The sequence below is a fragment of the Pelmatolapia mariae genome, linkage group LG10_11, assembly GCF_036321145.2.
Source record: "Pelmatolapia mariae isolate MD_Pm_ZW linkage group LG10_11, Pm_UMD_F_2, whole genome shotgun sequence".
Classification (NCBI taxonomy): domain Eukaryota; kingdom Metazoa; phylum Chordata; class Actinopteri; order Cichliformes; family Cichlidae; genus Pelmatolapia; species Pelmatolapia mariae.
This window is the reverse complement of record NC_086236.1, coordinates 14,045,633-14,072,795: the sequence shown is the minus strand read 5'-3', so window position 1 is coordinate 14,072,795 and position 27,163 is coordinate 14,045,633. Positions and strand designations below refer to the sequence as shown.

At 38.2% G+C, this 27,163-nt stretch overlaps 1 protein-coding gene across 3 annotated transcripts in view; it reads left to right on the top strand.

Moving 5' to 3' along the window:
• Positions 1-1,344: 1,344 nt before the first annotated feature.
• rad50 (RAD50 homolog, double strand break repair protein) overlaps positions 1,345-27,163 on the top strand; it is a 33,394-nt gene continuing 7,575 nt past the window's right edge. The window contains exons 1-24 of one of the 3 annotated variants that reach the window (XM_063485809.1): positions 1,345-1,423; positions 2,095-2,232; positions 2,409-2,492; positions 2,917-3,068; positions 3,199-3,384; positions 3,469-3,673; positions 6,598-6,726; positions 7,405-7,570; positions 7,815-7,873; positions 8,048-8,182; positions 8,515-8,721; positions 9,292-9,474; positions 9,753-9,910; positions 10,026-10,201; positions 11,075-11,312; positions 13,772-13,961; positions 14,169-14,295; positions 14,897-15,090; positions 15,368-15,478; positions 15,779-15,871; positions 16,126-16,239; positions 16,376-16,503; positions 16,679-16,780; positions 21,386-21,508. In XM_063485809.1, coding sequence (XP_063341879.1) covers positions 2,104-2,232; positions 2,409-2,492; positions 2,917-3,068; positions 3,199-3,384; positions 3,469-3,673; positions 6,598-6,726; positions 7,405-7,570; positions 7,815-7,873; positions 8,048-8,182; positions 8,515-8,721; positions 9,292-9,474; positions 9,753-9,910; positions 10,026-10,201; positions 11,075-11,312; positions 13,772-13,961; positions 14,169-14,295; positions 14,897-15,090; positions 15,368-15,478; positions 15,779-15,871; positions 16,126-16,239; positions 16,376-16,503; positions 16,679-16,780; positions 21,386-21,508 — 3,389 coding nt within the window. In that variant the 5' untranslated portion in view covers positions 1,345-1,423; positions 2,095-2,103. Of the gene's footprint in view, positions 1,577-2,094; positions 2,233-2,408; positions 2,493-2,916; positions 3,069-3,198; positions 3,385-3,468; positions 3,674-6,597; positions 6,727-7,404; positions 7,571-7,814; positions 7,874-8,047; positions 8,183-8,514; positions 8,722-9,291; positions 9,475-9,752; positions 9,911-10,025; positions 10,202-11,074; positions 11,313-13,771; positions 13,962-14,168; positions 14,296-14,896; positions 15,091-15,367; positions 15,479-15,778; positions 15,872-16,125; positions 16,240-16,375; positions 16,504-16,678; positions 16,781-21,385; positions 21,509-27,163 lie in introns of all 3 variants that reach the window. The other 2 variants (XM_063485808.1, XM_063485810.1) reach the window with 2 other exon arrangements.

Genomic DNA, 27,163 nt, shown 5'->3' with positions numbered 1-27,163 from the left:
GACCAAGATGGACATGAGTACATCAGAGGGAAAGCTCAGGTTGAGCTGTTTGGAGACAAAGTTAGAGAGGCAAGGTTGAGATGGTCTGGACATGTGCACTGGAGTGCAAGCAGATGTAATGGAAAACATGTAGCAGCCAGGTTTATGGATGTAAATGTGAAGGAGGGTTAGTGTGAAAGTGGAGGATGCTAAAGAAAAGGTGAGATGGAGGCAGATGGTCCGCTGTGGCGATCCCTAAAGCGAGCAGCTGAAAGAAGAAGAGAAAGTTATGCCCTGTGTGGAGAAAGGATGAACTCATTCAGTGTATAGCAATGTTTTTATATTCCGAGTAATCAAATAAAACTAGTTAACTGAAAACAAACACGGTTTGGAAAAGTAACTAAAACTACACTGCGCAGATATAAAACAAACGTTTAAAAAAGTGTTTTCAGCCTTGTTCTAGGTCATGGATATCAAACTCATTTTACATGATGGGCCAAGTGCAGCCCATTTTAATCTTAAGAGGACCAGAAAAGTGAAACTTTCCTTTCTGTCACTGTATAGAAATTTCATTGCATATTTAATCTTAGAGATATCTTAGTTAAAGAAAAGCAAGTGCAACAGCAGCTTGTTTTTCTACACAATGAAGAAATGCTGACATACAAAATGAAAGAAATCTGTCAGCAAAACCCGTTGGGCTTAAATTAAGAAATAAATGTGTACAATTACATTTTTCTTTTTACTGTGGACACATCGAAAAAAAAAAGTCTATATTATATAGTGAAAAAAATGATTTTCTGTAATGTAATTTTTGATCTATTACTTAATTACTTTAGTGTAGTATGGCTGTGGGAGAGGCCTATCAGCATGAAAAGCTGTAAGACGTACAGTTAAAAGTCACATTTTCCAAAGCACTCCAGCGGGCAGGATTGGAGTCTTTTTTTTTTTTTTGGCCGATTCTGGCCCTTGGGCCTTATGTTTGACACGCCTGTTCCAGATATTACATCCATTCCAGATATTAGAATCTAACAAATACCCCCATGTTGTGATAAAACGAGTAAAAAAAGTTATTACTTAAATGATAATTAAAAACTACAAAAAAATACAATGAAATTAAACATTTGCACAATAAAAAAATAACTGCAACAGGGAAACTACTTTAAAAAGGGTGAAACGTTTGAAAAAGAAACAAACATATTCTAACTAATGAAACTAATAACTAACTTTAAGAACTTTGGTCCATACTGTAACTTGCAGAATAAAACACAAACACGGGCTACAGATGGACAGATCTATGGCGTAAGCTTGCCGCTCTATGTTCATATTCTATATTGACGTTCCTCCTCCCGGAAGTCAGCCTCTGCCTCTCACGCTGCCTCCTTCCCAAGCAGCGCGAAAACTGTATTTACACGTCCGAGTTGCACAGGGGTAAAAATTGTCTGTTGTGAGTTGAATTCACGTCGTATCTGTGGCTGTAAACTACTGTTGCGAGCGAAATTAAGCCCTGTGTCACGCTGCTGTGGGTCAGTGTGGCGCTAGCTGCTAAAAACACTACGACGTAGCATGAAAGCTAGCCTCCTGAGTTAACCAACACTTAGTAAGTGCTGTGTTCTGCCAGCTTTCCAGATATACCCAATATACTGAACGTCGGGTACATGTTATTAAGATAGCTACTTTATTTAAATGTATCCTAAAAGAATATTTATTGCAGTTTATTGAACGCCGAAGCACCTTTGAAATAATTAATCACCGCTAACTCTGTAGTTAAGCTTTATTATAGTCTATTGTTGAAGAAATGAATTAGCATAACAGGTAAAGATTCCAGTTTTCATCTCAGGTCTTTTAAGGCATCAGATATTATAGCGGAAGGTTTGTTTTGCTGAAAGACTTGTCAGTGTAGATTAGTGGTTACACAGCACAAACTGATAACAGTTGAAAACAACAAACGCTGCAGCGAGCACGTCATCTGATTCGTTTGATAAGACCTGTTTGTTAATGTGGCCACTGCCAATAAGAAACTAATAATCTGTCACTCCTATTATATTTCGTTGACTCACAGGGAAGAGAATCCCTGTGAGTCTTATTTTCATCACCTCTCCTTCTTTTCTCTTTCAGAAAGCAAAAATGTCAAAGATCGACAAGATGAGCATCCTGGGGGTGAGGAGCTTTGGGATTGAGGATAAAGACAAACAAGTCATCTCTTTCTTCACTCCTCTGACTGTTCTGGTCGGACCCAATGGAGCGGGGAAAACGGTACGAAAGCATTTCTGACAAAAGCAATACTTGACTTATTGAAACATGACAGCGAACACAAGGGTCGACAGTAGCACTTTTTGTATTTTCCAAAGGCTTACAGGAAAAGTTGAAGAATAATATTCCAGAATGATAAATGCTGCTGTCATGTATTCATTTCTTTTTGATGCTTTCAGACTATTATTGAATGCCTGAAGTATGCAACATCTGGAGAACTTCCCCCTGGATCTAAAGGAGGTGCATTTGTTCATGATCCAAAGGTTTGTTTGTGTTGAACTAAAAAGTACATTTCTCTATTTCTGATTGCAGTGGTATGCTTAAGACTCATAATGTGTGGCATGCATCTGAAATTACTTTTTGCAACAGATTTTTTTGTGTATTTGTAATATTTTATATGTTTTAAATGCAAATTTAATACTAGAAAACATAAGACAGGGATAAAGTGTGTGAAAAAGCCTGATTTAAGTCACTTGTGAAAATGACAATAAGACTCCTAACTGCTTGGTGCTAAATATCTTTATCAGGTTTAGTTTGTCTTCATACCTTAAGAATTGCTATGATTTCTCAAATTTAGCATTTTCTGAACATGTTAAAATTCAGTCTTAGCCTTTACATCTTCTTCAGGTCCTTGTCGGATGATTTTTACACCTTTATTCACGTATAGCGATGTTCATATGATTCCAGGATGCCCATGAGACGGATGTGCGTGCTCAAATTCGCCTCTTATTCTCAGATGTCAATGGAGAGAAAGTGACCATCCAACGCTCTATGTCATGCACTCAGAAGGCAAAAAGCTACACCTTCAAAAGCTTAGAGCAGGTCATTACCAGATGGAAGTAAGCCAAAATCTCATGTTTCTTATGTAAAGTTTTGTTTAAAGTTAAAAAAAAAGAGAAATATTTGTGGATTGTATACTAAGGTTTCCTGACCTTTTTCTTATGCGACTGTCTATTATAATTCATCCAGAGATGGTGAGAAAGTCAGCTTGTCTTCTAAGTGTGGTGAGCTGGACCGGGAGATGATTTCTGCATTGGGTGTGTCGAAGCCTGTCCTAAATCATGTCATCTTTTGCCACCAAGAAGAGTCTAACTGGCCCCTTAGTGAGGGAAAAGCACTCAAAGACAAATTTGACTCCATTTTTGCTGCAACCAAGTAAATGGACTACACAAGTGTTGCATTACCCAGTTTTAGTCTTAAAGGAATTTCTGTTAATGTCAATTTCTCTCTCCTGATCAGGTATATCAAAGCTCTAGAGACAATGCGTCAGCTGCGTCTCAAACAGAGTCAGACAGTCAAAGAGTGTCAGGTGGAGCTGCGCTACCTGAAGCAGAACAAGGAGAAGGCCCAGCAAATTCGAGAAACTGTGGACACCAAGGAAGCCCAACTGATGGCCTCAAAAGACAGCGTCCAGCAGATAGAGAACCAGATTGAGCCGCTTGAGGTGGGCTGGTGTTTGTATGTGTGTTTTGTGTATTTATTTATTTGTTGGCTGCATATCCATGAGGCCGAGCTTCCATCAAATCACATCCCAAAGGTGCTCTGTTGGGTTGAGATCTGATGACGTTGGAGGCCATTTGACTGCACTGAACTCATTGCCATGTTTAGTAAGCCAGTTTGAGAAGATCTGAGCTTTGTGACAGTGTGTGTTATCCTGCTGGAAGCAGCCATCAGAAGATGGGCACGCTGTGGTCATAAAAGGATGGATATGATCAGCACTCGGAGAGGCTGTGGTGTTTAAACGATGCTCAATTGTTACAATGGAGTCAAAAGTGTGCCAAGAAAATCTTGGCAAGTGGTTATTTAAGTTATTGTTGTCTTCCTATCAGCTGGAAGCAATCTAGTCATTCTCTTCTGTCCTCTTACATCAAAAGGCATTTTCAGCCAGAGAACTGCCGATCTCTGGATATTTTCTCTTTTTCAGACTATCATCATCACCTTTCTTCCCCGTTCTGAAGCTCAGTTTAAATTTCACCAGGCTGTTTTGACTGTGTCTACAATGAATGTGTCTAAGTCTAAATGCATTGTTGCCATGTGATTTGCTGGTTACATACTTGTGTCACTGAGCAGTGCAAGAGGTTTACCCAGTGAAGTGTATGTATACATGCATACATATTGTGGTGTAAGCAGATTTCAAACCTTGCAAGTATTTCTTCTTGAGTGGAAGAAGTTGAGGAACACAGATAAATTATTTGGGTGTGTTATGATTAACAAGGTTTTTTTTAATCCTGTGTCAAAGAATATGGGTGCAATGAGCACACTGGAAGGGGATAAAATATATAAAATAACTTAAATATCTTATTCTTATTAAACCAACTGACCAAATGTATTTTTTATATTTCACTGCAAATACATCCCTATAGGAGTCTGTCACAAGTTTATTGTATTTCACTGCAAATGAACAACCAGTAATGCTTTAAGTAACTTCATTCACTGAATCGGCTGAATAAAGCTTATAGCACAATAATATTTAAGGTTTAACCCTCTACTGCATAGCGTTGCCCTGAGGCAACAAACCACAATTTCATGCCTTACACTGGCCCTTCAAAAAAAACAAAACTTTTTTTTTTTTTCAAATAATGCTACCAGGCACATCTCTTTCCAATAAAATGATGAGTTGAAGGTGGTGTGACTTTCATTTGGGGGGGGGGCAGGACCCCTTTCTGCAAGCTGCACTACATGAGAGACATCTCCATTAGGAGGCAAGATAAAGATCACTATTTTACATGTTTATAGTGAAATAAATGTATATTAAAAAATACTTGTATGTGCATGAATATGTTAAGAAGCATATTTGATTGTTTGTTCTACTTTTTTAAATTTATTTATACAGTACAACTGTTAATTTTCATTCGTTGCCTCAAGGCAACACTGCGCAGTTAGCCCAATTTTTTTCAGGCAATATAATGCATTTGCATATGTGTGTAGAGATGTATTTGTGTGCATTTATATGATCATAGACAATGTTTTTTGCTTTACAATCTACTCATAATTACAGGACATGGATGTAAAAACCTTTTATGCAAGGAAACCAAGGGAATGTGCACTTTCTGTCCTCAGAAAGTGAGGACAGTGAGCTTTCAGGGAGTGACAGTGAAGTAGAGGAGTGGATCCCTGAATGAGGTTTGAGGGACACTTAGGAGCTCAGGGGTCAGTTGGTAAAGTAACTGTGTCTGTGTGTGTGTTAGTGCCCACATAGCAAGCAGGTCTGGCCAGGATCTGGTATCAAGTCAGCACTTTGAGTAATCTGGGAGAGTAGAAAAGCGCTATATAAAAATCAGTCCATTCACTGTCTGAACAGAGTTTCGGCATGTTACTTTTGCACTGTTTTGCATGTTCCGGCACATGTTGTTATTGCATGGCTTGATTAAGGTACACATTATGCTGACATCTGGGGCCAGACCTGAAACTGTTCTGGGCCAGCACAGGGCCAGCAGTGTGTCTACAACTGGCCCGTGGCTGCACACCACCTACAGATGGCCCACATACTGCAATGAATAACGGCCTTTTGGTGGCCCAGATCAGGTTTGCCAGAGGTAATCCACACATGGGCCAGCACAGGACGACCAGGGTGTCTGAAACTGGCCTTGTGCTGGCCCATGTGTGGGCCACCTCTGGTAAACCAGGTCTGGGCCACCAAAGGGCCGTCATTCTTTGTGGTATGTGGGCCATGTGTAAGTACATTGTGTGGGCCTGATCCCTGCCATACCAATATTGCTGTGTGGGTGTCAGTGTGTGTGGTCGTGTATTACTTATTGTTGTGGGGACACAAATTTGTTTACACACTCACATTGTGAGATCTCGCCTACTTTATGTGGACAAATTGCAAGATAAATCATTCAATTTTAGGGTGAAGGCTTGAGTCAGGGTTAGGATAAGGTTTAGGCAGGGACTTGTGATGGGTAGAGTCAGGATAAGTCTCCAGGAAATTAATGTAAGTTAATGTAATGTCCACAAAAGTGATGGAAACACAACGTGTGTGTGTGTGTGTGTGCCTGCGTGCGTGCGCGTGCATGGGGTTACGGTCAAATGTTGGATGTATTTTGGTGTTTTATTATTTTGTGAAATGTTTACATTGTTTATTTGTTGTTTATTTATTTGTTCATCCTTGTTGTACTAATACAACTTATTATAGAATAACTTGGCATTTTACTACCCTTGTTGCACAGTGTTGCCTTGAAGCAACAAACCAATATCTGTTTGGGGGGGGGCCAGGGTGTCAAATTTTATGGTTGATATAATATTAGGGACCCTAAAGCTCCCCCAAAATAGGGAGAAATATTTTTTCCCCAAAAATTAAAAAGTCATGCAGTAGAGGGATAATGGTAATTGTCCTTTTTTCTCTTTTTTTTAATATTTCTTTTTCAGAATCGACTGATGGATATTGACCTTAAACTTGGGAAAGTGATGAAGCTAGATAATGAGATCAAGGCTTTAGACAGCAGGAAGAAACAGATGGAGGAGGACAATAAGGAGCTGGAGGAAACAATGGAGCAGGTAATTTGATAATATACGTAGTATATATATATATTTATTTTATTTTGTGATGAAAAACCTAAAGCAGAAGAAAAATTAGGAATGACAACTTTTCGTAAAGGAGGAATGCCAGCATGAAAAAGACTGAAAAATAATTAAGTATAATACAAAAAATAAAATGCATGATCAAAGTTAATGAGGTTGTATTATTAATGTTTTTCTCCCTTATAATAGGCTTAATTATATTTATGTATTCATGTAAATATGCCAGACTTGGCCACACAGGCTAATTTTCTTCTGCGGGAAAAGCTTAGCAGTTGCCTCATTGTACTCTAGAGTCCACTTTGTATGATGTGTCATTATCTTCAGTGAGGAACTAATAAATAAAAAAAAAGCTACAGAGGGTGAATGAGATTGTTTAACTTAACAATGAGCCAGTTAATCTTTGGCTAGCATGACTACTGTATCTTTTCACTTCTCTGTTTGTTGGTTGATGGGATCTCTTCCTATAGTTAACAGTATTAGGACTTTGAACTATATGGAACCAGAGCAATTGGGGCAGATTGATGACTGTGAAAGACCAAATTTATTACCACTATATACTGTTTTGATTTTAAAGCATTTATAAAAGCAGGTCCAAATGTCTATATTAATTGCACTTGGTGAGCCACTCTGAAACCAGTTTACTGTGTGTGGCAGGTGTTTCAGGGTTCAGATGAGGAGCTGCAGGAGATTTACCAGAACCACCAGAGGACAGTGAAGGAGAAGGAGCGAAGGCTGACCGAGTGCCAGAAGGAGCTGGAGAGAGCTGGCAGAGAGTGTCAGAGACTCAACAGAATCAAAGCTGAACTCCTGGTTGAACAAGGTACCCACAGCTGTACATTTGGTGCTACCAGGGTAGCTAAACATCTGTACCTGAATGTGAAAGCACACACACGATTGAATATATTCCAGCATTCTGGCAGAATGTCACACTCAATCCTAAATAAATGATTAAGCTGAAAATATTCATATTATTAAGGCTATTTTTTTCAGCATAAACTTTATTTTTCTTTAGTACAAGATTAGCTTCTTACACCTATTTTGCTTTTGTTTTTCCTTCTTCCCAGGTCGTCTACAGTTGGAAGCTGACCGCCATACACAAAACATCAGGAACCGTGACACTCAGGTAATGGGGGCACAGTCGCAGTTGTTCTAATGGAGGCTTTAAATGAATATAATCGAGTGACAGAGACTAGGAAAATTTCATCACAGCAGTGTCAAGCGAATGTTAGGTTGTTCCTTGAACAAATCACACATGTTGGTATATTTTTCCTCCCTTTTCCTCCCCTTTCCCACACAGGTTCGCTCTCTGTCAACCTATCTGGAGATGGAGGGCTATGACCGACCACCCTTCACTGCTCTTCAGCTTGAGAGCTTTCATCGTCACGTAACGCAGAGACTGGAGCAGGAAAAAGGGGCACTTAGCCAAGTTATGGTAAGAAATTCTCAGTTGAAATAAAAAACCAAGAGTTTTCCTGAATTCATGTTATTTACAAACAGAGTTAAAAAACAAAATGGACAAGAATTCTTTTAAATATTTTCATTTTTGCATTTCTGGTTAATGCTGTTAAGCAGTGCTGTTGTTTTCTCTCTGTCTGATCATCTGCAGAGACTCTTAATACATAAATATATCTTTATTATTCACTAGTGTCTTAGAAGGTTTTTCCATAAAACATTCAGTAATATAGACAGAAACTGTTAAGATGATGTCGGCATTTCATGTGCAGTTTTCTCTTTTGTGAAAGATTTGTGCTTTTGTGTCATCAGGTCGATCTGCAGGAAAAGGAGCAACAGAAGCAGCAGTCTATTGATGAAATGAGGGATAAGAAAACTGGCCTGGAAAGAACAGTGGAGCTGAAGAGAGACATGCAGGGAAAGAAGCAGCAAGAACTGAGGAGTGTGAGAGCCGAGCTGCAGAGGCTGGAGGGTTCGTCTACTCGACTGCAGGAACTGGAAAATGAATTGGCTAAAGTGGTGAGAGTATTTTGTTTTGCTGTGAATTTTAGCAGGTGGTTGTTTTTTTGTTTTTTGATTAATTTGCAGAATTCCATATTAAGGATTACACTTTGTTTGGGACACACAGAGCATATGAACCTACACACAGTTATTCTGGAAAAAGATGTTGGTGCCCTCCCTACACATTCCCTCAAAAAATGTTTTTAATTTGTAGCGTGTTAGACTCTTTATTCACACCAGACAAAGAAGTAGCAATGTTCAGCAAAGGGTTGTAACTAGGGTTGTAACATTTTGTCAGTAATGGTGATAACACTCGAATAACAGATAACAGAGAGGACACACAGAAAGGGTGTAAGACAGAGAGATATACATTTCCTGAGCTTTCTCGAAGAGATTGTTTGCATAATGTTCAGAAATTTTTTTGTCGAACAGTTGTGCATTATTCCTACGATTTGTTATTATCATTTTTGTGAATGACGTTTTAAAAGGTTTGCCATAGAAAGTTTAGCTGGAACTATACTGCTGACACACTGTGTCCTTTTGTTGTTTTAATGATGCCATTTTTTCAATGTTTGTTTTCCTGTTCAGGAGCGTGAGCTGCAGAGTGCAATCCAAAACTCCAACGTGGAAGAGCTGAAGGCTGAGGTTTCGGAGCTCCAGAGAGAAAAAGCTGAACTTGACCGCAAACAGAGACGGCTAGATCAAGAGATGGAGACGCTCAACACACACATGACTGCACGCACGCAGATGGACATGCTGAAAAAGGATAAGGTAATGTGTCATCTACAGTTAAAGAAAAAGAGTCAATGTTGATTACTGCAGCCTTTCTTAGAGTTGACCCCCTCGAAGGCGATGTTAAAAAATGTTGCAGAAACTCACCCAACTTTACTGTAGTGGTAGTAAAACCAAGTAACCCTGCATGGTAATCTAACCTTCGTTCTCTGCTTTTCATCTTCCCTTCTTCGTCTTTCCCTTTTATGCCAGCTGCCCCATCATGTTTTCTTTCTCTGTAGACTCTCATTTCTCCGTTTGCTCTTTTAATCTTCTAGGGCGAAAAGGAGGAGCAGGTACGCAAGATCAAGTCCCGTCACAGTGAGGATCTGGTGTCCTTACTGGGCCACTTTCCCAACAAGAGAGAGCTGGAGGACTGGATCTATTCCAAGTCCAAGGAAATTAACAGCACCAGGGTCAGACTTGCAAAACTCAAGTTAGTAAAATGCATTTACGTTGAAGCACACACACGATGAAAGAAAATGCTTTTAAAAAGACGTTTTTCAGAGGGACTGATTGGTGTTATATTGCTGTTTTTTCCTACATTTCAGTAAGGACTTAGCTTCAAGTGAGCAGAACAAAAGCCACATTTCTGCTGAGCTGCGTAAGAAGGAGCAGCAGTTAACCAGTGACGAAGAGAAGTTCTTCAATGTGTGTGGTAGTCAAGATCTAGACCAGGACCTGAGCAAACTGCAAGAAGATCTGGAGAAGATATCCAAACAAAGAGGTTAATGGCCTAAAAAATTAACTAGAATTGGCACCTTGGAGTTGACAAGATCCTTAATTGCAGTGTGGACCTTAACTGTAAACTATAAAAATGCCTCTTTTTCACTAGTGCTCTGGCTGCAAAAGTCCAGTTGTATAGAACTTATTTTGTCATAATTACTTTCCCAATAAGTTGCTAGTTGTTATTCCTGTTTTATATAGTGGTGTTCATTGTAATAACCCAATGTAGTGTAAAAATGAGGATAAAGCAGAGTAGCTACTTATTGATTAGTCCTTGATCATCATGTCTTGTCTAAAAAACAAAAACAAAAAAAAAAACCCAAGATGGCCACAGCCAAAGTGCCAGACTTATTCTTTAAAACTTGGCAGACCAAAAGGTGATGAACATGTCCATCATTAATATACATTTGATCTTTTATGTAGATAAGATGTTGCGGAGGTTGATGAGGTTCATTCTAAAGAAATACAGAATCCTTTGTGTTGCTGGGTGTATTTAACAGGTTCCGTGCGTCGCTCTTTAAATGCCTCTTCTGTGCGTTTGACTACATTATAAATTAATGTAACAACATCTTTCCATCTGTGCTATAACCTCGAAGAGTGAATCAACTTTGTTAAAATTAGTTGACATATTCAAAAGCATCACACAATCAAGAAAAGTATTTCCTATTGAATATAACTATATATGTATTCGCTGGGTATGCAGTAAGTTAACCAAGGAAGTGATTACTTGACTTTAGTGTGTATGCCCATTTTAACTAAAAGCCTAATGTATAGTGTGGTTGGTTGGCGTCTTTTCTAGTAATAATTGTCAAAGCGATTCAAATATTACACAATGATTAATAAATTTTCTCTTTCTGCACCTGTCCTGGTATAGCCATGCTAGCTGGAGCCACAGCAGTGTACACCCAATTCATCAGTCAGCTGACAGAGGACAGGGAGCCCTGCTGCCCAGTGTGCCAGCGGACGTTCCCCTCTGAGTCTGATCTGCAGGAGGTTATCAACGACATGCAGTCGAAGTTACGCCTGGTGCCGGACAAACTGAAAAATACAGAGCAGGACCTGAAGAGGAAGGAGAGGAAGAAAGATGAGATGATGGCTCTCAAACCTGTGAGGTACTGAACCAGAGGGGTCTCTGATCTGAGTTTGATTGTTTTCTTCCGCTTCTAAACTCGAGTAAAAACAAATAAAAAAACAAATGTCAGGTAATACCCTCAACAATATTAAACTAGAAAAAAAATTGAAAAAATAAAGAGTAATAAATAATAGAAGGCCAGAACTGTTGTTGTTTAGCATCATAGTAATTTAAAACTCTACCATAAAACAGTGCAAAGAACAAATCCCTGATGTCTTTTCTGTAGTCACCCAGTTGTAATAAACAACAGGCATTTAAGCAGCACTGCATACAGACTGATAAACACTAATCTGTAGGACTGTGTAGCATAAGGTTCCTATACTGAGTTTGATTTTTTAAATAAATAAATGACCATAAAAGTAAATATCTTTAATTGATTTTTCCAAAATTTACAGAGTTACCATTTTTCTTCCTAACAAGGAAATAAATTAGCCTGTGGACAGTCTCTTGTTCTCTTTCCTTTCCAGTAGATGGAGCTAGAGTGTCATAGTTCTAAATTCTGGACACACACACACACACACACACACACACACACAGTGTATGTTAAATCTCTGAAATGAACATAGTTTAGTAAGCCAACAGACACTTTTTTGTTGTTCTTGTCAGGACAACCTTTCATGTTAACTTTTATAGTAAGTGTGATGATAGTCAGAGAAACATGTATACAAAAAACTAAAACATTTCAGCGTCATATTTACAAATATTCTTATGTAAATAGTCACATACTTAAATTTTTCGAGGGTTTTCAGCCCCACCTTGTGGCTGCCTGTATATTAGGTTTGCTTCTTTTTATTAATGGAGATGGAAAAACTTTTATCAGCTGCCATCTTTCAAAGGGTGTGAATATTCTGCTACAGGGCCGTGTGACAATGTATCCAATGAGTTCATGTGAGCTGATTTTATGCGTGCATACTTAATTAATTCACCTTATATAGCAGTGATCTCTACAACCAGAGTCTGAGTCGAGCCTCTGAGTCATCTGATATGCCATTACTTTTTCTTTTGATTGTATTATCAGATGAGGCACAGCCCGTCTTCAGTGACCCTGCAATGCACCAAATGTCTTGGCTGCCTGTGGTTCAAATTCAGGACATTGAAGTAGGCCAAGTGTCTCTCAAAAGGGATGTTTGTTTTTAGGTCTCTTTAACTTGGAAGCAATAAGATGATTAAATGCTCAGCTAAATGTAGCTAAACTCATTAGTAGGTGCAGCTTTACAGTGGAAACACTAGATAAAGTTAAATTAGTTAACTCTGATGAGTGTTTCCACTTAAGTTAAGTAGAAACACTAGTTTAAGAGGTGTCCCCTTTCAGCACATAAAGTATGGCCACTGTGTGTCGTGAGACAGGATATCTTATATTATATGTGTGTTATCTCTCTCCTCTCCTTCAGAAAACAGACATTATAGACACAGCAGTTTGCTTTCAAGAGTTTCACGAAGTTATCAGCAGTTTGTTTTCCTAATGTTTTCAGGTGGGCTATTCCACAGTTTGGGACATAAAAGTCAAAAACTGTAGTAGCAAAGTTCTGAAAATCTATTTATTAAGATAAAATGCAGTAATCCATTTGTTAATGTCAGTTAAATGTATGGCCATATAGTTCAGTACATCATTGTCATGGTAACAAATGTTATGCTGTCTGATAACTGTGGTAAATAGCAACATGTACAGTAATGTGAAAAATGTAACTACTGCCAACTTCAATGACAACTGCCGTGTAGAACATCACAGAGTGATACTCAATCTCCGCCAAAGATGAAGAATTTCCTGTCAGTGATACGTGATTTGAGCCATTCAGGAACGTTATCTGAAAAATCTGCCCAGCGATTACACAGTCTCTCAAAGGCTGCCTTTATTCAAGTGAAATGAGGTTAGCAACCTTATCAGAATTGTTAGTCTGAGAACACTTACCTTTTTGTGGGATGTAGTACACCTTTTTAAAGCGTTTTTGTTTTTACATGAATTCAACTTTGTCATATAACAAAAGGTTGACTATTGGTTTATAAATTAGTATATTAACAGCCATTTCTATGACAGAGACTGATGAAAAGGTGTTTTTTGCACAAGATGAATCGTGAGAACTGTGGGGGTTTAAGAGTTTTCTTTTTTCCCCGCACCCCCACCATCCGCTCAGGTTTATTTTGGTTTGGTTTTGTTTTGTTTTTTTGGGGTGGAGATTGACGTCTTTTAGCTATTAATAATGTTGAATAATAATTCTGTTATGTTTTGCAGTTGTATATTATAATAACTCGAGTGTGTGTACAACATGACTCCAAAACTCTTCTTTCATAGTTATGTGACAGATATTTGAAAATGTGCCTCCAAATATGCTTGTAGACTTTAATTACAAGGTGTCAAAAGGAAACATTGTTGTACATACAGGTTTTTAATAAGTGTCACACTTTCAAAGTATATTTACTTTCCATTGTAATGTCTCTCAGACAGTCCATTGTACAGCTTCAGGAAAAGGAGCTACCAGAGTTGAAAAACCGTCTACAGACTGTGAATAGAGAAATTGAGAGGTTGAAGGGTGATGTGGAGGAGCAGGAGACTCTGCTTGGCACGCTGATGTCTGAGGAAGAAACTGCCAAGGCCTGCTTGCAGGACATTTCTCTCATGGACAGATATCTGGTATTAACCTCCTGCCTGTCATTCTGGACTTGCACTTATATCTTTCCTGATCTTTCTTTACGCAGCTTAAATCTTTGTGGGCTTTCATTTTCTCTCTTCTTTATTTTCCTGATATTTAATTAGCTATAAATTATTCTTGTTGATTGATGTTGTTATTAGAGTTCCATTTAAGCAATGTCCTTTTTTGGATTTTCTTTTGCTTTTCAGATGGACCTTAAGGAGGTGGAGAGGAAAATCGCTCAGCATGCAGCAAAACTCCAAGGAGTAGACCTGACCAGAACCACACAACAAGTCAGTCAGGAGAAACAAGAAACTCAGCACAAGTTAGACACCAGTAAGATGACACAAAGCAAGCACATCCATTCACGGGGAAATTGTGTCTCTTACAGTCTTAATTTTCTAACTTTGGCACTCAAAATCTTTTATTTCTTTTTTTTTTTATTTAAGAATTTGGCTCAATTATCATGCTCTGAGGACCTACATAAGGAGTGTGACTGGGAGGGGGGTATGAAGATATAGAAGCTGTTATTCGAGAAGGGCTGTTTTATTGATTTCGCTCAAACACTAGATTACTTTTCTCACTGAAACAGCTTAAACAGTTTTACTGCTTTGATCCTTTGCTCATACCGAGGCTGCTAGCATTTGTTAGCTTGTTTAAGATGTCCACGTTCAGCCTGGTGACGATGATTTAAGTGTCTGATTGGATTTATTGTTACAAACATTTTTGTTCCACCTGCGATTTACTCTCATATAACTGTTCACTTGCACCGTTGTATGCATGTTGTTCATGAATAAAATGGTATACATTGACCCTGCCGGTCATCAGTGACCAAAGATGCTGGAAATCGTGTGATATGGGTCCCTGGCTGGTTTGTTGATGTGTCTCTAGTTGCTAGTTGTTTTTTCTTTCTTTTTACCTCTTTGTATATTTTCAGCTTCCAGCAAGATGGAGCTGAAACGTAAGCTGATCCAGGACCAGCAGGAACAGATACAGATGCTTAGAAGTGCAGTGAATGAGACACGAGCAGAAAAGCTCCAGCTGAGCAGTGACATGCAGAAACAGCAGCAGCTGGAGGAGCAGTGTGCCGAGTTCACCACTGAGATCCAATCATTGACCAGAGACATCAGGGTATTTTTTTTTCTTTTTTGTTGTGCTTATATATTTTATATTCACATGAAGATTAAAATGTTTCACACTTTATTCTCATACTCATAATACAAAATAACAGAAATATACCATAATCATACAATCAAGTCTTATATATTCATTATATATGGCTACCAGACGTTTGGTGAACATCGTTTATTTTTAGTTGCATGGTTTAAAAAAATTCTATAAATTTTCTATGTTGTCCCTTTTTTGTGTGTGGGGTTTTTTTTTCCTCTTCCACTTTGTGGTTTACCAGGAGGCAAAAGAACAGCTGTCCCCTCTGTCTGCCGCTCTGGAGAAGCTACAGCAGGAGAAACAAGAGTTGCTGGAGCGCAAGAGGCAGAAGCAGGAAGAAGGGCAGGAGAAGGTGGACACAGTCTCACTTTTGTCTCTTTTGGAACGTGCTTTCTCTATAATGAAAAAACAGCACAGAACTTTACATTTACGGAGCAATTACTTGTTATCGGTTTTCATTTAAAGTGGTAACGGAGGGCCTGTTTCTTTTCCATTTAATTTGCTGAGTTTTTTGCATTTTACACACACACACACACACACACACACAAATTAATAGATAATGACAGAGCATTATGTTTTTGTAAGACCTTTTTTCTGCCACAAATAAACTGAATATCTGTTCATCTAAGTCTGAATTCTGTGTTTCTGACAGATCAGCTCCATTAAAGAGAGATTAAAGGCGATCACCACCTTGGAAAAAGACATCACTAAATATGTCGATGAGGGCAAAGATGAATACAAAGAGGTAACATGTTTGGCACTGTTGTACAAGATGCATCACAACCCCCATCCCCAGTGATTTATTTTGTGACATATATTGAATTGTAGCCTCGGAGTAAAAGGTACACATATATTTTATGTACTTTGAAACGCCAACTTTTTCATTTTAACACTTTAGCACTGTTTCTTGTGAGATTAGCTGTAGAAGCTTGACTGTAAATGTGTTGATTTTATTATTTCTGAATGTGTTTAACCATTTCATGGACCCTATCATTGCAGCAAAAAGAGTCTGAGCTCCATGAAACTAACACTCAGCTCCATGAAGCTGAGAAGCATAAGGAGAAAATTAATAAGGAAATAGGAAACATCCGTCAGGACATAGACACTCAAAAGGTACAGGACAACAGAGCAAACATGTTTCATAACTTTAAAACGAAGTTAAGAAACTTTATTTTAGCTTCGCCTAACTCTAGCTACATGAGTACGGCAAGCACTTTTTAAAAGTTTAAACCTTCTTAATGAATCTTAGGTCCAGGAGCGCTGGTTACAGGACAACCTGACATTGAGAAAACGTGTTGAGGAGTTGAAAGAAGTTGTGGGTAAACGTGAGGCTCTTATGAAGGACATGGGCAACATGCAAGTCATGCAGCTACGCCAGTAAGAGCACCACACCCATTATCAATTTTCCACATGATCGGTGAAGCAACCAAGCAATTAAACTAGTTTCAGTCTCCGTCACATCAGAAATGCCACACTTGACACTTGTAAGTGTTACAGAGCTGTTTGTAGTATTTTAAATTCATTCCCTTCATCTCTTTCTGTGGTTTTCCAGAGAACGGCGTGAAGCAGAGCGCAAGCTTGAGGATTTGAAAAGAAACCGCAGTATTGCATTGGGCCGACAGAAAGGCTTTGAGGAGGAGATACTGCATTATAGGTGAAACATGCAGATATGCGGCACTTACACATACAGAGCTTACTCTATACACATATGGTCATCCAGAAAATGAGGAAATAATACAAATAAGAAAGTTGATTGGAAAATTGTGGAAAAACATGATATCCCAAAAGCAGCTGTCCATTCAGGTTCTGTGTAAAACAAATGAGGCTGAGAAGAAGTGAATCTCCAATTGATCTTCCTTTCCGACAGACGTTGAGCTAATTCAGTAGAAATAAATGTTATCTTATAATAAACACACAGCATGATTAACCATTATTGTTGATAACACCTCTGCTATATCTGTATATATTCTGGATTAGACTGCTGTGAATTAGAACTTTATTTGCTTTCATTTATATAAATACTGTGTATTGAAGTCATCCTATTATGATACATCTCTGTCTGTTTGTCCAAGAGTTTCTCCTCTATGATCAGGTGTTCAGTAACCAAGGCACACAGGTACATCTTAGGACCCCAGAGGTTCTTAGCCACCGACCCATTTTTACCATTTCTGAGCCTGCAACATGTCATTTTCCACAATTGTAACATCTAATTTATATTCACAAAATTTGAATATTATGTTATAAATTATATATTATATCACAGTCACATTGCCTGGGAATTAGAGCAGGGCAATATGGCCAAAAATATTTATCACAATATATATTTGAAAATTTGCAATAAAGATATAACTGACGATATAATTGACACAAGTTTATTAGTGCAAAACAACCCCATCAATTTATTTTCACTCAAACAAGCAGCCGTTTTTTATGTGCATTAAAGTTATATAATAATTTAACAGTGCAAATGCAAATTCCATGCTGACAGTTTAACCAAAAGGCATTTCCAGTGGAAATGGGCTGACATATCCTGAGCATAACCATGTATAATATCTCAAAAGTTGCAAAGAGGTGCTTTGCAACATGAAACTGCAGTGTGCCAAATAAATGAGTCAAATACGTATTTTTCAGACCATAAGGCGGACCATTTTTCGGGATTATAAGGCGCATTAAGCGAAACAAAACAGTCAGATAAGTCTAACCTCATTCAACTCATTATTCTTGCTTCCTCCACTTCTGTACCATTGATTCATTAATGCTGAATTCTCTCGCAGCTTATCTATTCTCATGTTCTACTTCGTGTCTGATAGCCATGAGTCTAATATCCGCTTCATATGCGTGTCTCTTAACAGGTGCCATTTTGGGGTCTTTATACACACAATACGGTAATATTATGATGAAGCACAGTGCGTATTACTCCGCGAGGCTCCTGACTACGGTAGACGTAATGCTCCAACAATCCATCAAGCAATGCGGCTTTGTAGCTTACCAAAGTCGTACTGAAACATTTTTTGACAGATTTGAGGCTTCTCGCCATGTACAACATAAAATTGGTTGGAGGTCAGTAAGCACAACCAGAATTCATACATAAGGCGCACCGGATTATAAGGTGCACTGTCGATTTTTGAGAAAATTAAAGGCTTTTAAGAGTGCCTTATAGTCCGAAAAATACGGTAATAACGACGGCCCGCTTGCATGTTCTACAAAAAAATGTGCTTTGGTGGCTATCTGATGGACAAAAACCAAACCAGTTCCACATCACTGAAGTTGCACCATTTTTACAAACCAGTTCTGGTTCATCTGTTTCATTCAACAATCTGCTTTTGCCCTTCTCATTCTCCGTATGTGTGTATGAATACAAAGGCACTGCGCATGCGCGTTTTACCCATATTCTATCGCGATATTTCATTTTCTTGTCATTGCCTAACATTACACCGGTATTACCGTGAACGGTATAATATGGCCCAGCCCTACTGGGAATGATCTGGCATTTGACTAAAATGACATGAATGTGGTGGAGCATAACTGGACTAATATTTTGCTGTATTTAAGGACTGTATCAAACATTCAATAATTGTAAAAATGTACTCAAAGGCAATGGGATGTTAAGCTATGTGAATTAGTCCAGCTTACAAAATCAACTTTTCAAGCATGTAATTTGACATGTGTAGGTAAACCATAAGGCACATAAATATGCAAACATAAAATAAGAGGTAAGTTAAGATCATCTTTTATTGTGTCGGTGTATATTTGATTGAACAAAATCTTGCATACCAATTTTTCATTTTACACTTGATGTTGGCAAACATTGTCTGAGTGTAGTAGTGCACTTGTATGTTAGACATTAGACCAGCGGTCCCCAACCTTTTTTGCGACATGGACCGCTTTAATGTCAGACAATATTTTCACGGACCGGCCTTTAAGGTGTCGTGGTTAAATGCAACAAAATAAAACGATATGACCAAGACAAAAGCTGTGGTATCTTGTAAATCTAATAATAATCACAAAGCAGCATCCTCCTGAAATGCACCAACAACATTAACAGTAACATCCTCCTCTCTGACCCTTAATGCTCTCTGGTCGCTATGGTAACAGTTAAATATTTCTTTCAAAATAAGACACACAACTACAAAACAAATATAAAGTACTTGAAAATATATAATTCGCCATAACGCTAAATCAATGAGAGTAGGGCTGCACGATATTAGGAAAACCTGCGATGTGCGATAACTGTGATCAATATTGCGATAACGATATGACTTGCGATAAAATAAATAGCAAAAAAAAAAAATTAAAAAATGAATACATAATTTCCGTTTTACTGCAACAGTTTTATTTAAAGAAAGCTGCTGTATTAGCAGTGTAACAACAAAGTGCACTTCAACATTGAAACATTGCCCCCATTAAAAAAAAAAAATTTCTGAGGCTTGAATTCTGAAAGACATCCTTCCCGGTCTCTATAATTAGTTTTAAATAAACATAACTTAAATTATACTGCAAATTATCTCAATGCAGTTGTTCATCATTTTACCACTCACCAAGTAGTTATGATGTAAGTCAAAACTGGAGAGGAAATTTTACTGAAGTGCTTGCGTAGTTTTCAGCTTGGCTGAGTTCAAACATGACGGTCTTGCGGCATGTTTCGTAAATTTGTGGAATGGCGACATGGGAAAAGTAGTTTCGTGAGGGGATGCGGTATCTCCGGTCCACTTTATGTATCAGACTGGTGAAGACCTCTCTGCTAACTGTATTTATAGGCATCATGTCTTTAGCCAAAAAATGTGTAATGGCCTCTGTTATTTCTTTGTACCGCTTCGACGTTTTCTCATAAGGAGTTCCACTTGAAAAACTCGAATACAGAGACAGCTGTTGGACTGTTGTGCTCTTTGTCTTAACATTAGCAACCTTTGTTTGGCTAGCCCTATCTTTCTGGAACTCGTCAAACAGTTCTCTGTGGTTGTTTTGAAGATGATGGTGGAGATTAGTCGTGTTTCCTCTGGTGGTTGCCACGAGTGTTCGGCAAGTTTTGCAGAGTACCTGTGTTTGGAGAACGTCGTCTTTATCAAATCCAAAGTACCTGCAAATAAGCGAGGTACTATTCTTTTTTTTTTTTTTTTTAGGCACGAGTTCATAGTCAGTAGCGTTCTCGTCATACATCTCGCTCTCAGCCATTACAACTCTGACTCGTTTCTGCAGCGTTGTTCGCTCCCCACCTACGTAGGAGGCAGGCCTCTAATCCATTTGATTGGTTAATACCGTGAAGGGCTCTATTCGACTGGTCAAATGTGTAAAGGGGTTTCTTTGATTGGTAAATTCTTTAAAGCACGTGTGTAAACATTTTAAGGTACCCAGTTATCGCAGTTTACACCGTCTTTTGCGATGGGCCCATTGCACAGGCTGATATCGCGATGACAATAAATTTTCGATTTATTGTGCAGGCCAAAATGAGAGCCCTGTTTCTCTGCAATGAGACGATCCCACCTGGGTGTAATGGGGGACAGTGACACCCGAAGTGTGTTGCTTATGCTTAGTCTGTGCCGCGATTTTGTTTTGGTAGCTGTAACTGCAGAAAACCCCGCTTCACACAGATATGATGTCGGAAATGGAAACATGGTTTTTAGTGCTGTTGTGGCAATCTCAGGGTATTTTGCCACAACTTTTATCCGGAATACCGGCAAAGTTGATGTCTCGAACATACTTTTAAGGCCTGTTGTGATCTCCAACAGTTGATCTTCTTCTTGCACAGACACGCTGGATTCACCCGGTTTATTGACAAATGGTTGCAGATCCATGCCGTGTCAGTTCGTGGGTCTTTTGTGATTAGGAAGTAGCACTCGAACTCTTTTAAAGGCAAAGACAGGTGATCGTGCACTAGGAAGTTATTTATTTTTTCTGTGCGGCCGGTACCAAAAAAAAAGAAAATTTATTCATAACACACGGGAAAAGACCTAGGGAAACCGAGTTAACGATTAAAAACCCTGAAAACCACAAATTTCACACCTGCGCCTCAACTCTCAAGGCCCGCTACTAAACGACCAGGGGTTGAGGACCGCTGCATTAGACGACTGACATGGTCTTTTAACTAAACAATACTATAGTACTGACGTGTCCTAGTGTACTAAAAGTGGTTTAAGTTAAAAAATGAAGTTATCAAAGCCCTGGGTAGTGTTTAGAAACAGTAACAGAAAACCATGTCATTCTCTATTATTCAACGATTTATCATTAAACTAAAAGTGCAATTTGAAATTATTACTTACAGGAAAGAGCTGCGAGAGGATCAGTATGACAAAGCTGATGAGCGCTACAGAAACAAGATGATTACAATGAGGACCACAGAACTGGTCATTAAGGACCTGGATCTCTACTACAAGGCTCTTGATCAGTAAGTTTTGTCCTAACATATGCATATATACAGCTTGTGGTTATTAACAAAAAATAGTTCTCCATACATAACATCTGATTTATGGTCTTCTTTTAAAATTCTGTAAATAGTTTTCATTTGACAGCTTTGTTGAATAAAGAAAGATTTCTACCATATTTTGTGATACTTTGCAATGTCAACTGGAAATGACAGTGTCAACTGATGCAAATTATCGCAGTTCTATCTTGTGCAGATTTGTGTGCTTTTCCCTCACGTATAAGAGGGTGTCACTTGCAGAAACATGGCTAAGCAGTTTAGTCAGCTATTTACTCAGCTTGGGAAAATGGAAGTGTATGGTGACACATACTGAAACAGATGAGATTGATTAGTTTCAAGGTAAAACCACAGATAAATAACATATGAAATGCATAGTGAAATGTGTGTCAGTTCAGAGTTTTTGACATGTTCCGTTGTATTAGAGCAGTAACTTGTTAATGTGAGACTTGGGAGTCTTCATCAGAGATCAAGAAGTGCTATACATGTTTCACAAAATATACATAATACATATCTATGAGTGAGTCTACAATAAATATAAACAGATATACGCAATAAAAACCATAAGCCTCAATTATAAATATACAAACCTCAGTTTAAAAAAACAAAAATCATTAAATAAAATATTGTGTTTGCACAATAAAAAGCCAGGATAAAGCAAGTAAAAGTAAATAGGTTTTTACAGCATTTTCAAAATGACTGAGAGATTGAGCAGCTTTAATGTGAGAAAGCAGATTGTTTCACAGATAAACAGGCCCTATCACCTCTGCTTATTAGCCTCTCTCTAGGAATGTCCAAGAGCTGTTGGTTTGTAGACATCAGGGCTCTGGTAGGACTATAGGGCTGTAAAAGTTGAGTTAAGCAGGGTGTTGTAAACTTCAGACATTACATGGAACCTTTCTTTATGAGTTGATGTATTGTTTGCATTGTTGCAGTTTGAACAGTACTAGTAGGTCTTGTGTCAGAACTTCATTAACTAGTTAGGCCTTAATTGGGCGTCTATGCATATCCGAGGGAAAAAATTCACTTGTGTCAATTTCAAACTTTGCTTAGAGAGAGGTTCATTTCCACATCAAAATATAGTTTTATTAATATGTGCTGAGATGTGTTTTTCTTCAGTCACACTTAAGATCTACACTAAAAATTTCATTTTATAAAATGTTGGATTCATGGCTGCTGGTTAGAAAGTGCAAACCAACTTTCCACGTCTATTAATTTTTTAAATGAAAGAAGGGGGGAAAAAACTTCAATGTGACCTAGTAACATACACGACCAGTCAAAAGTTTGGACACACCTTCTCATTTAATGGATTTTCTGTAAGTTAATTACTTTCTACATTGTAGATACATACTGAAGACATCAAATATATGAAGCAAGATATATGGATTCGTGTAGCAAAAAAAAGATAAATAGCCCTAAATATGTTTTATTGTTTAGATTCCTCAAAGTAGCCACTCCTTGGTTTGTTGACAGCCTCGGCCTTCTGTCAGTGAGCTTCATGATGTAGTCACCTGAAATGGTTTCACTTCACAGGTGTGCCTTGTCGGGGTTCATTATTGGAATTTCTTGCCTTCTTAATGGGGTTGGGAGCATCAGTTGTGTTGTGCAGAAGTCAGGTTGGTACACAACTAATAGCCCTATTTGACAACTGTTAGAATTCATCCCAAAAGGTTGATTCTTTTCATCTGGATGTAGCATTTTCAGTGGGAGAAATGTTTTGTCATTGTGGTTGTTGATCAATGGTCTTGACAATTTGCAAACTAATGATCAAGGAACTGACCTCACAGCCATTTGTCCATTCAGTAGACTAGTTTCAGTCATTGTACAAATATACTGTTTATAAGGTTGGGGAAACCTGCAGTCAGCTGAGACTGAAGAAGTCACTTGGATGAGTGACAGAATGTTTCTCCAAATGAAACCGTTCCATCCAGACAAACAGAAGCAACCTTTTGACATTTACTTATCTGGATGATTGAGCATGTGTCAAGGCATGTTAGAATTCGTATTATGGCAAGGACCAATCAGCTAAGTAAAAAGACTGCCCATCATTACTTTTAAAAACTGAAGGTCAGTCAGTCCAGGGAATTGCTAAAACTTTGAATGTGTCCCCAAGTGTAGTCACAAAAACCATCAAATGCTACGACAAAACTAGCTCACATGAGGACCAGCCCAGGAAAGGAAGACCAAGAGTTACCTCTGCTGCTGAGGATAAATAGAGCCCTAGTAGCAGACACATCTCAACATCAAATGTTCAGAGGAGACTGCACGAATCAGACCTTTATAGTCAAATAGCTGCTAATAAACCACTACTAAAGAAAAGCAACAAGCAAAAGAGATTTGCTTGGACCAAGAAAAACAAGAAATGGACATTAGACCAGTGGAAATCTGGGCTTTGGTCTGATGAGTCCACATTTGAGATCTTTTTGTTCCACCCCCGATGTCTTTGTGCAACTCAGAAAAGGTGATTGGATGGTCTCTACGTGCATGGTTCCTACTGTGGCGCGTGGAGGTGTGATGGTTGGGGGTGCTTTGCTGGTGACACTGTTGGGAATTTGTTCAAAATTGAAGGCACACTGAATCAGCATGGCTACAAAAGCATCCTGCAACATTCCACAGTCACCTGTGGCAAATTCAGATGGTTTGGGATGAGATGGACTGCAGAGTGAAGGCAAAAGGGTCAACAAGTGCTCAGCATGTCAGGGAACTCCTTAAAGACTGTTGGAAAACCATTTCAGGTGACTACCTCATGAAAGTCATGGAGAGAATCCCAAGAGTGTGCAAAGCAGCGATCAAAGCAAAGGGTGGTTGTTTTTGAAGAATCTGAAATATTGAACATGTTTTGAGTTATTTCACACTTTTTGTTTACTTCATAATTCTATATGTGTTCATTCGTAGTTTTGATGCCTTCAGTGAGAATCTACAATGTAAATAGTCATGAAAATAAGAAGAAAAAAAAAAAAAACGATAAAATGAGGTGTGTCCAAACTTTTGACTGGTAGTATAAGTCGGTATCTGACATAGCAAATGTAGAGCAGGTCATCCAGATTAAATTAAAACATGTCACGATTTCATCTAAGGGCATGCAGAGTCAATCTTACCAATCCTAGTTGATGTAATCACGAATTTATATATACTATTCTGATTTATATTTTTACACAGCTCAAAAAATGTATACATGTGTAAATATTACCACTTTCCTGCCTACAGGAAGAAATATTGGTAAGTTTTATGCACGTCTTCTGTCTAAAAAAGCTTTCGTAGTTTTACTGTAATGACACATCTAGTGCTTGTCTTCCTGATGAGGCTCTTTGAATTTAGGTCACCAGAACTACCGCAGAGTTTTTAGGTTGATAGCTGGAACGTCAGCAGCATTGACGGGGGGCGGGAAGTGATGTCAGTGTCTTCCAGTACTTTGAGTTGGTGGCCGAGTGCAGGCTGAAATCTGATACAGTTTAACTGGTATTGCATAGTGACGTTTTTATTAACTTTATCTTTTTTTAAATTTTTTTACTGTTTTTGAAAATTTTTTATCTAAGTATTCCTTATTAACCTAAATTAATCAAAAGTTTTGGAAGAAAAATGTTTTAAAAGAATTCTAACTAAATTAAATCAACAGGGCATTGCTTACACTTTTACATTGTGTTACATTCCTGTTAATTAATCTTTGCAGTCAAATAAGGTGTTTATTTTGTTTGCCTTTCCTAGAAGCAAGCTTTAAAGTTTGCTTTATGATGGATGTGAATAAAACTTGTAGCAAAGTTACAACTGAGAGATCCTTCTCTTTTTCATCTGCCTTGTTTTGCATACATGACAGCTGTCAGTGCGCCCCAGGGCAGCTGTGGCTACAATGTAGCTTGCCATTGCCAGTGTGTGAATGTGTGTGTGAATGGGTGAATGACTGAATGTAGTGTAAAGCGCTTTGGGGTCCTTAGAGACTGAGTAAAGCGCTATACAAATGCAGGCCATTTACCATTTTTACCATATTGGGACTTTGGAAAAATAATCACATTATTTTTTGTCCATGGGGTTGATCATTTCTGTGAGGTCTGAAGGTACTTCTTTTGCTTAGTGGACAGCATGCCAAATGGAATGCACTTGTGCTGGTGATTTCAGTGCGTCTTTGTGAGCTTAATAGATGTGCAGATATGCAGGTCTGTTATCTGTAGTATATCACTTCAGTCAAGTGCATTCAGGAAGCATCATGTCTCGCAGGCCAGCAAACAGCTGTGATTGGCACGTCATCAAGTGGTGATTTGAAGAGCGCTTGAGTGCTTTTGCTTTGCACTTTGTTGGCAGAGCACACATTTGAAATATTATTTGATCGTGTTCATTTAATTGTGGGAAGCAAAATGTCTAATTGTACAGCCTATTAATAACAAGCAGGGCTCGCTTTACCCCAGAGGATGGAGCTTCCAAGAATTTCAACTAGATCACAGGGCAGTTTTCCACTTGATGTGTTACAACACATCAGCTTGTCCAGATAATCTCTGTTTATTGACGTTGACTGAATGTATTGCCTCCTGTGGTGGTCTTGTTGACACCTCAGTGAAGGAAAAAAAAAACGATTACTCAGCCACCACTGCAGTGACTTCACAGTCTTGCACGAAGTAGGTGGCCTTTAGTCATTCTATAAATAAAATAATTTGAAAATGAGTCATGTCTTTCATGTGAAGTACCAGGCTCTTGAGTAACTAAACAGATTCTATGGATTCCAAAAAGCAGATTAGTTTTAAATTAATATATTAAAAAAGCTAGTTTTGCTGCTCAACGTAGTCTTTTTTTTTTTATAGTTGCCTTTATAATGCTGTTAATTTATCTTGGGAAAACTTTTTTCAAGACTCTATGTGACTGCATTCATAAACTACAGCTATGAATCATTTGCACATTTTGTTTTAAACTTTCATAATGTTTCATCAGTTTCAATGAAAGATCCTTGGTTTTTAGTTCTGACACTTTGCTACTGCATGCTTTTTAGCTTTAGAAAGATATATATTGACCTGCCTAATAATGCTAAATTACACCTATAATTACAATTTGCAGACTAATTAGCAGCCTGATTTACATAATGCAACACTTGCATAAGTTAAGTTTTCGGAATTACCTGGCTCTTGACCTATATGTTCTGCTTGCATATACTCATCCCCCACTACATTTCATGGCAACAAACTTTGTCTAACTTAGAGTTAGGTATGAAACAGTACACTTTGTTGTGTGCAAAGAGTTCAACTATCCAGTGCAGTCAGCAGTTTGAAAGCATGTTTGTGTGTGCAGAGTGCAGATGCGAGCACTTGTTTTGAGTTCAGGTCGCTAAAGCCTTTCATAAATAGAAACCAATACAGGCTTTTGACTTTTAATTGTAGGCCCGTAGATTGTTACAGATATAGGTAGTTTACGTTAGGGTGCTAAGATGATATGTTATCTTTCTGTGTTATCTTCAATTATGTGTTATTCTATGTTATCTTCATTTACATGGCTAACCTTAAGTAAGCTCCCATAACAAATTGTATCTGATACCCCAGACCTGGCATATTGTGAACTTTCACAATACACTTACTTACTTTCTCACCTTTCCAGTTTACTGTATCCTAATGGATTGTAAGATTGATTAAAAAAACAGAATTT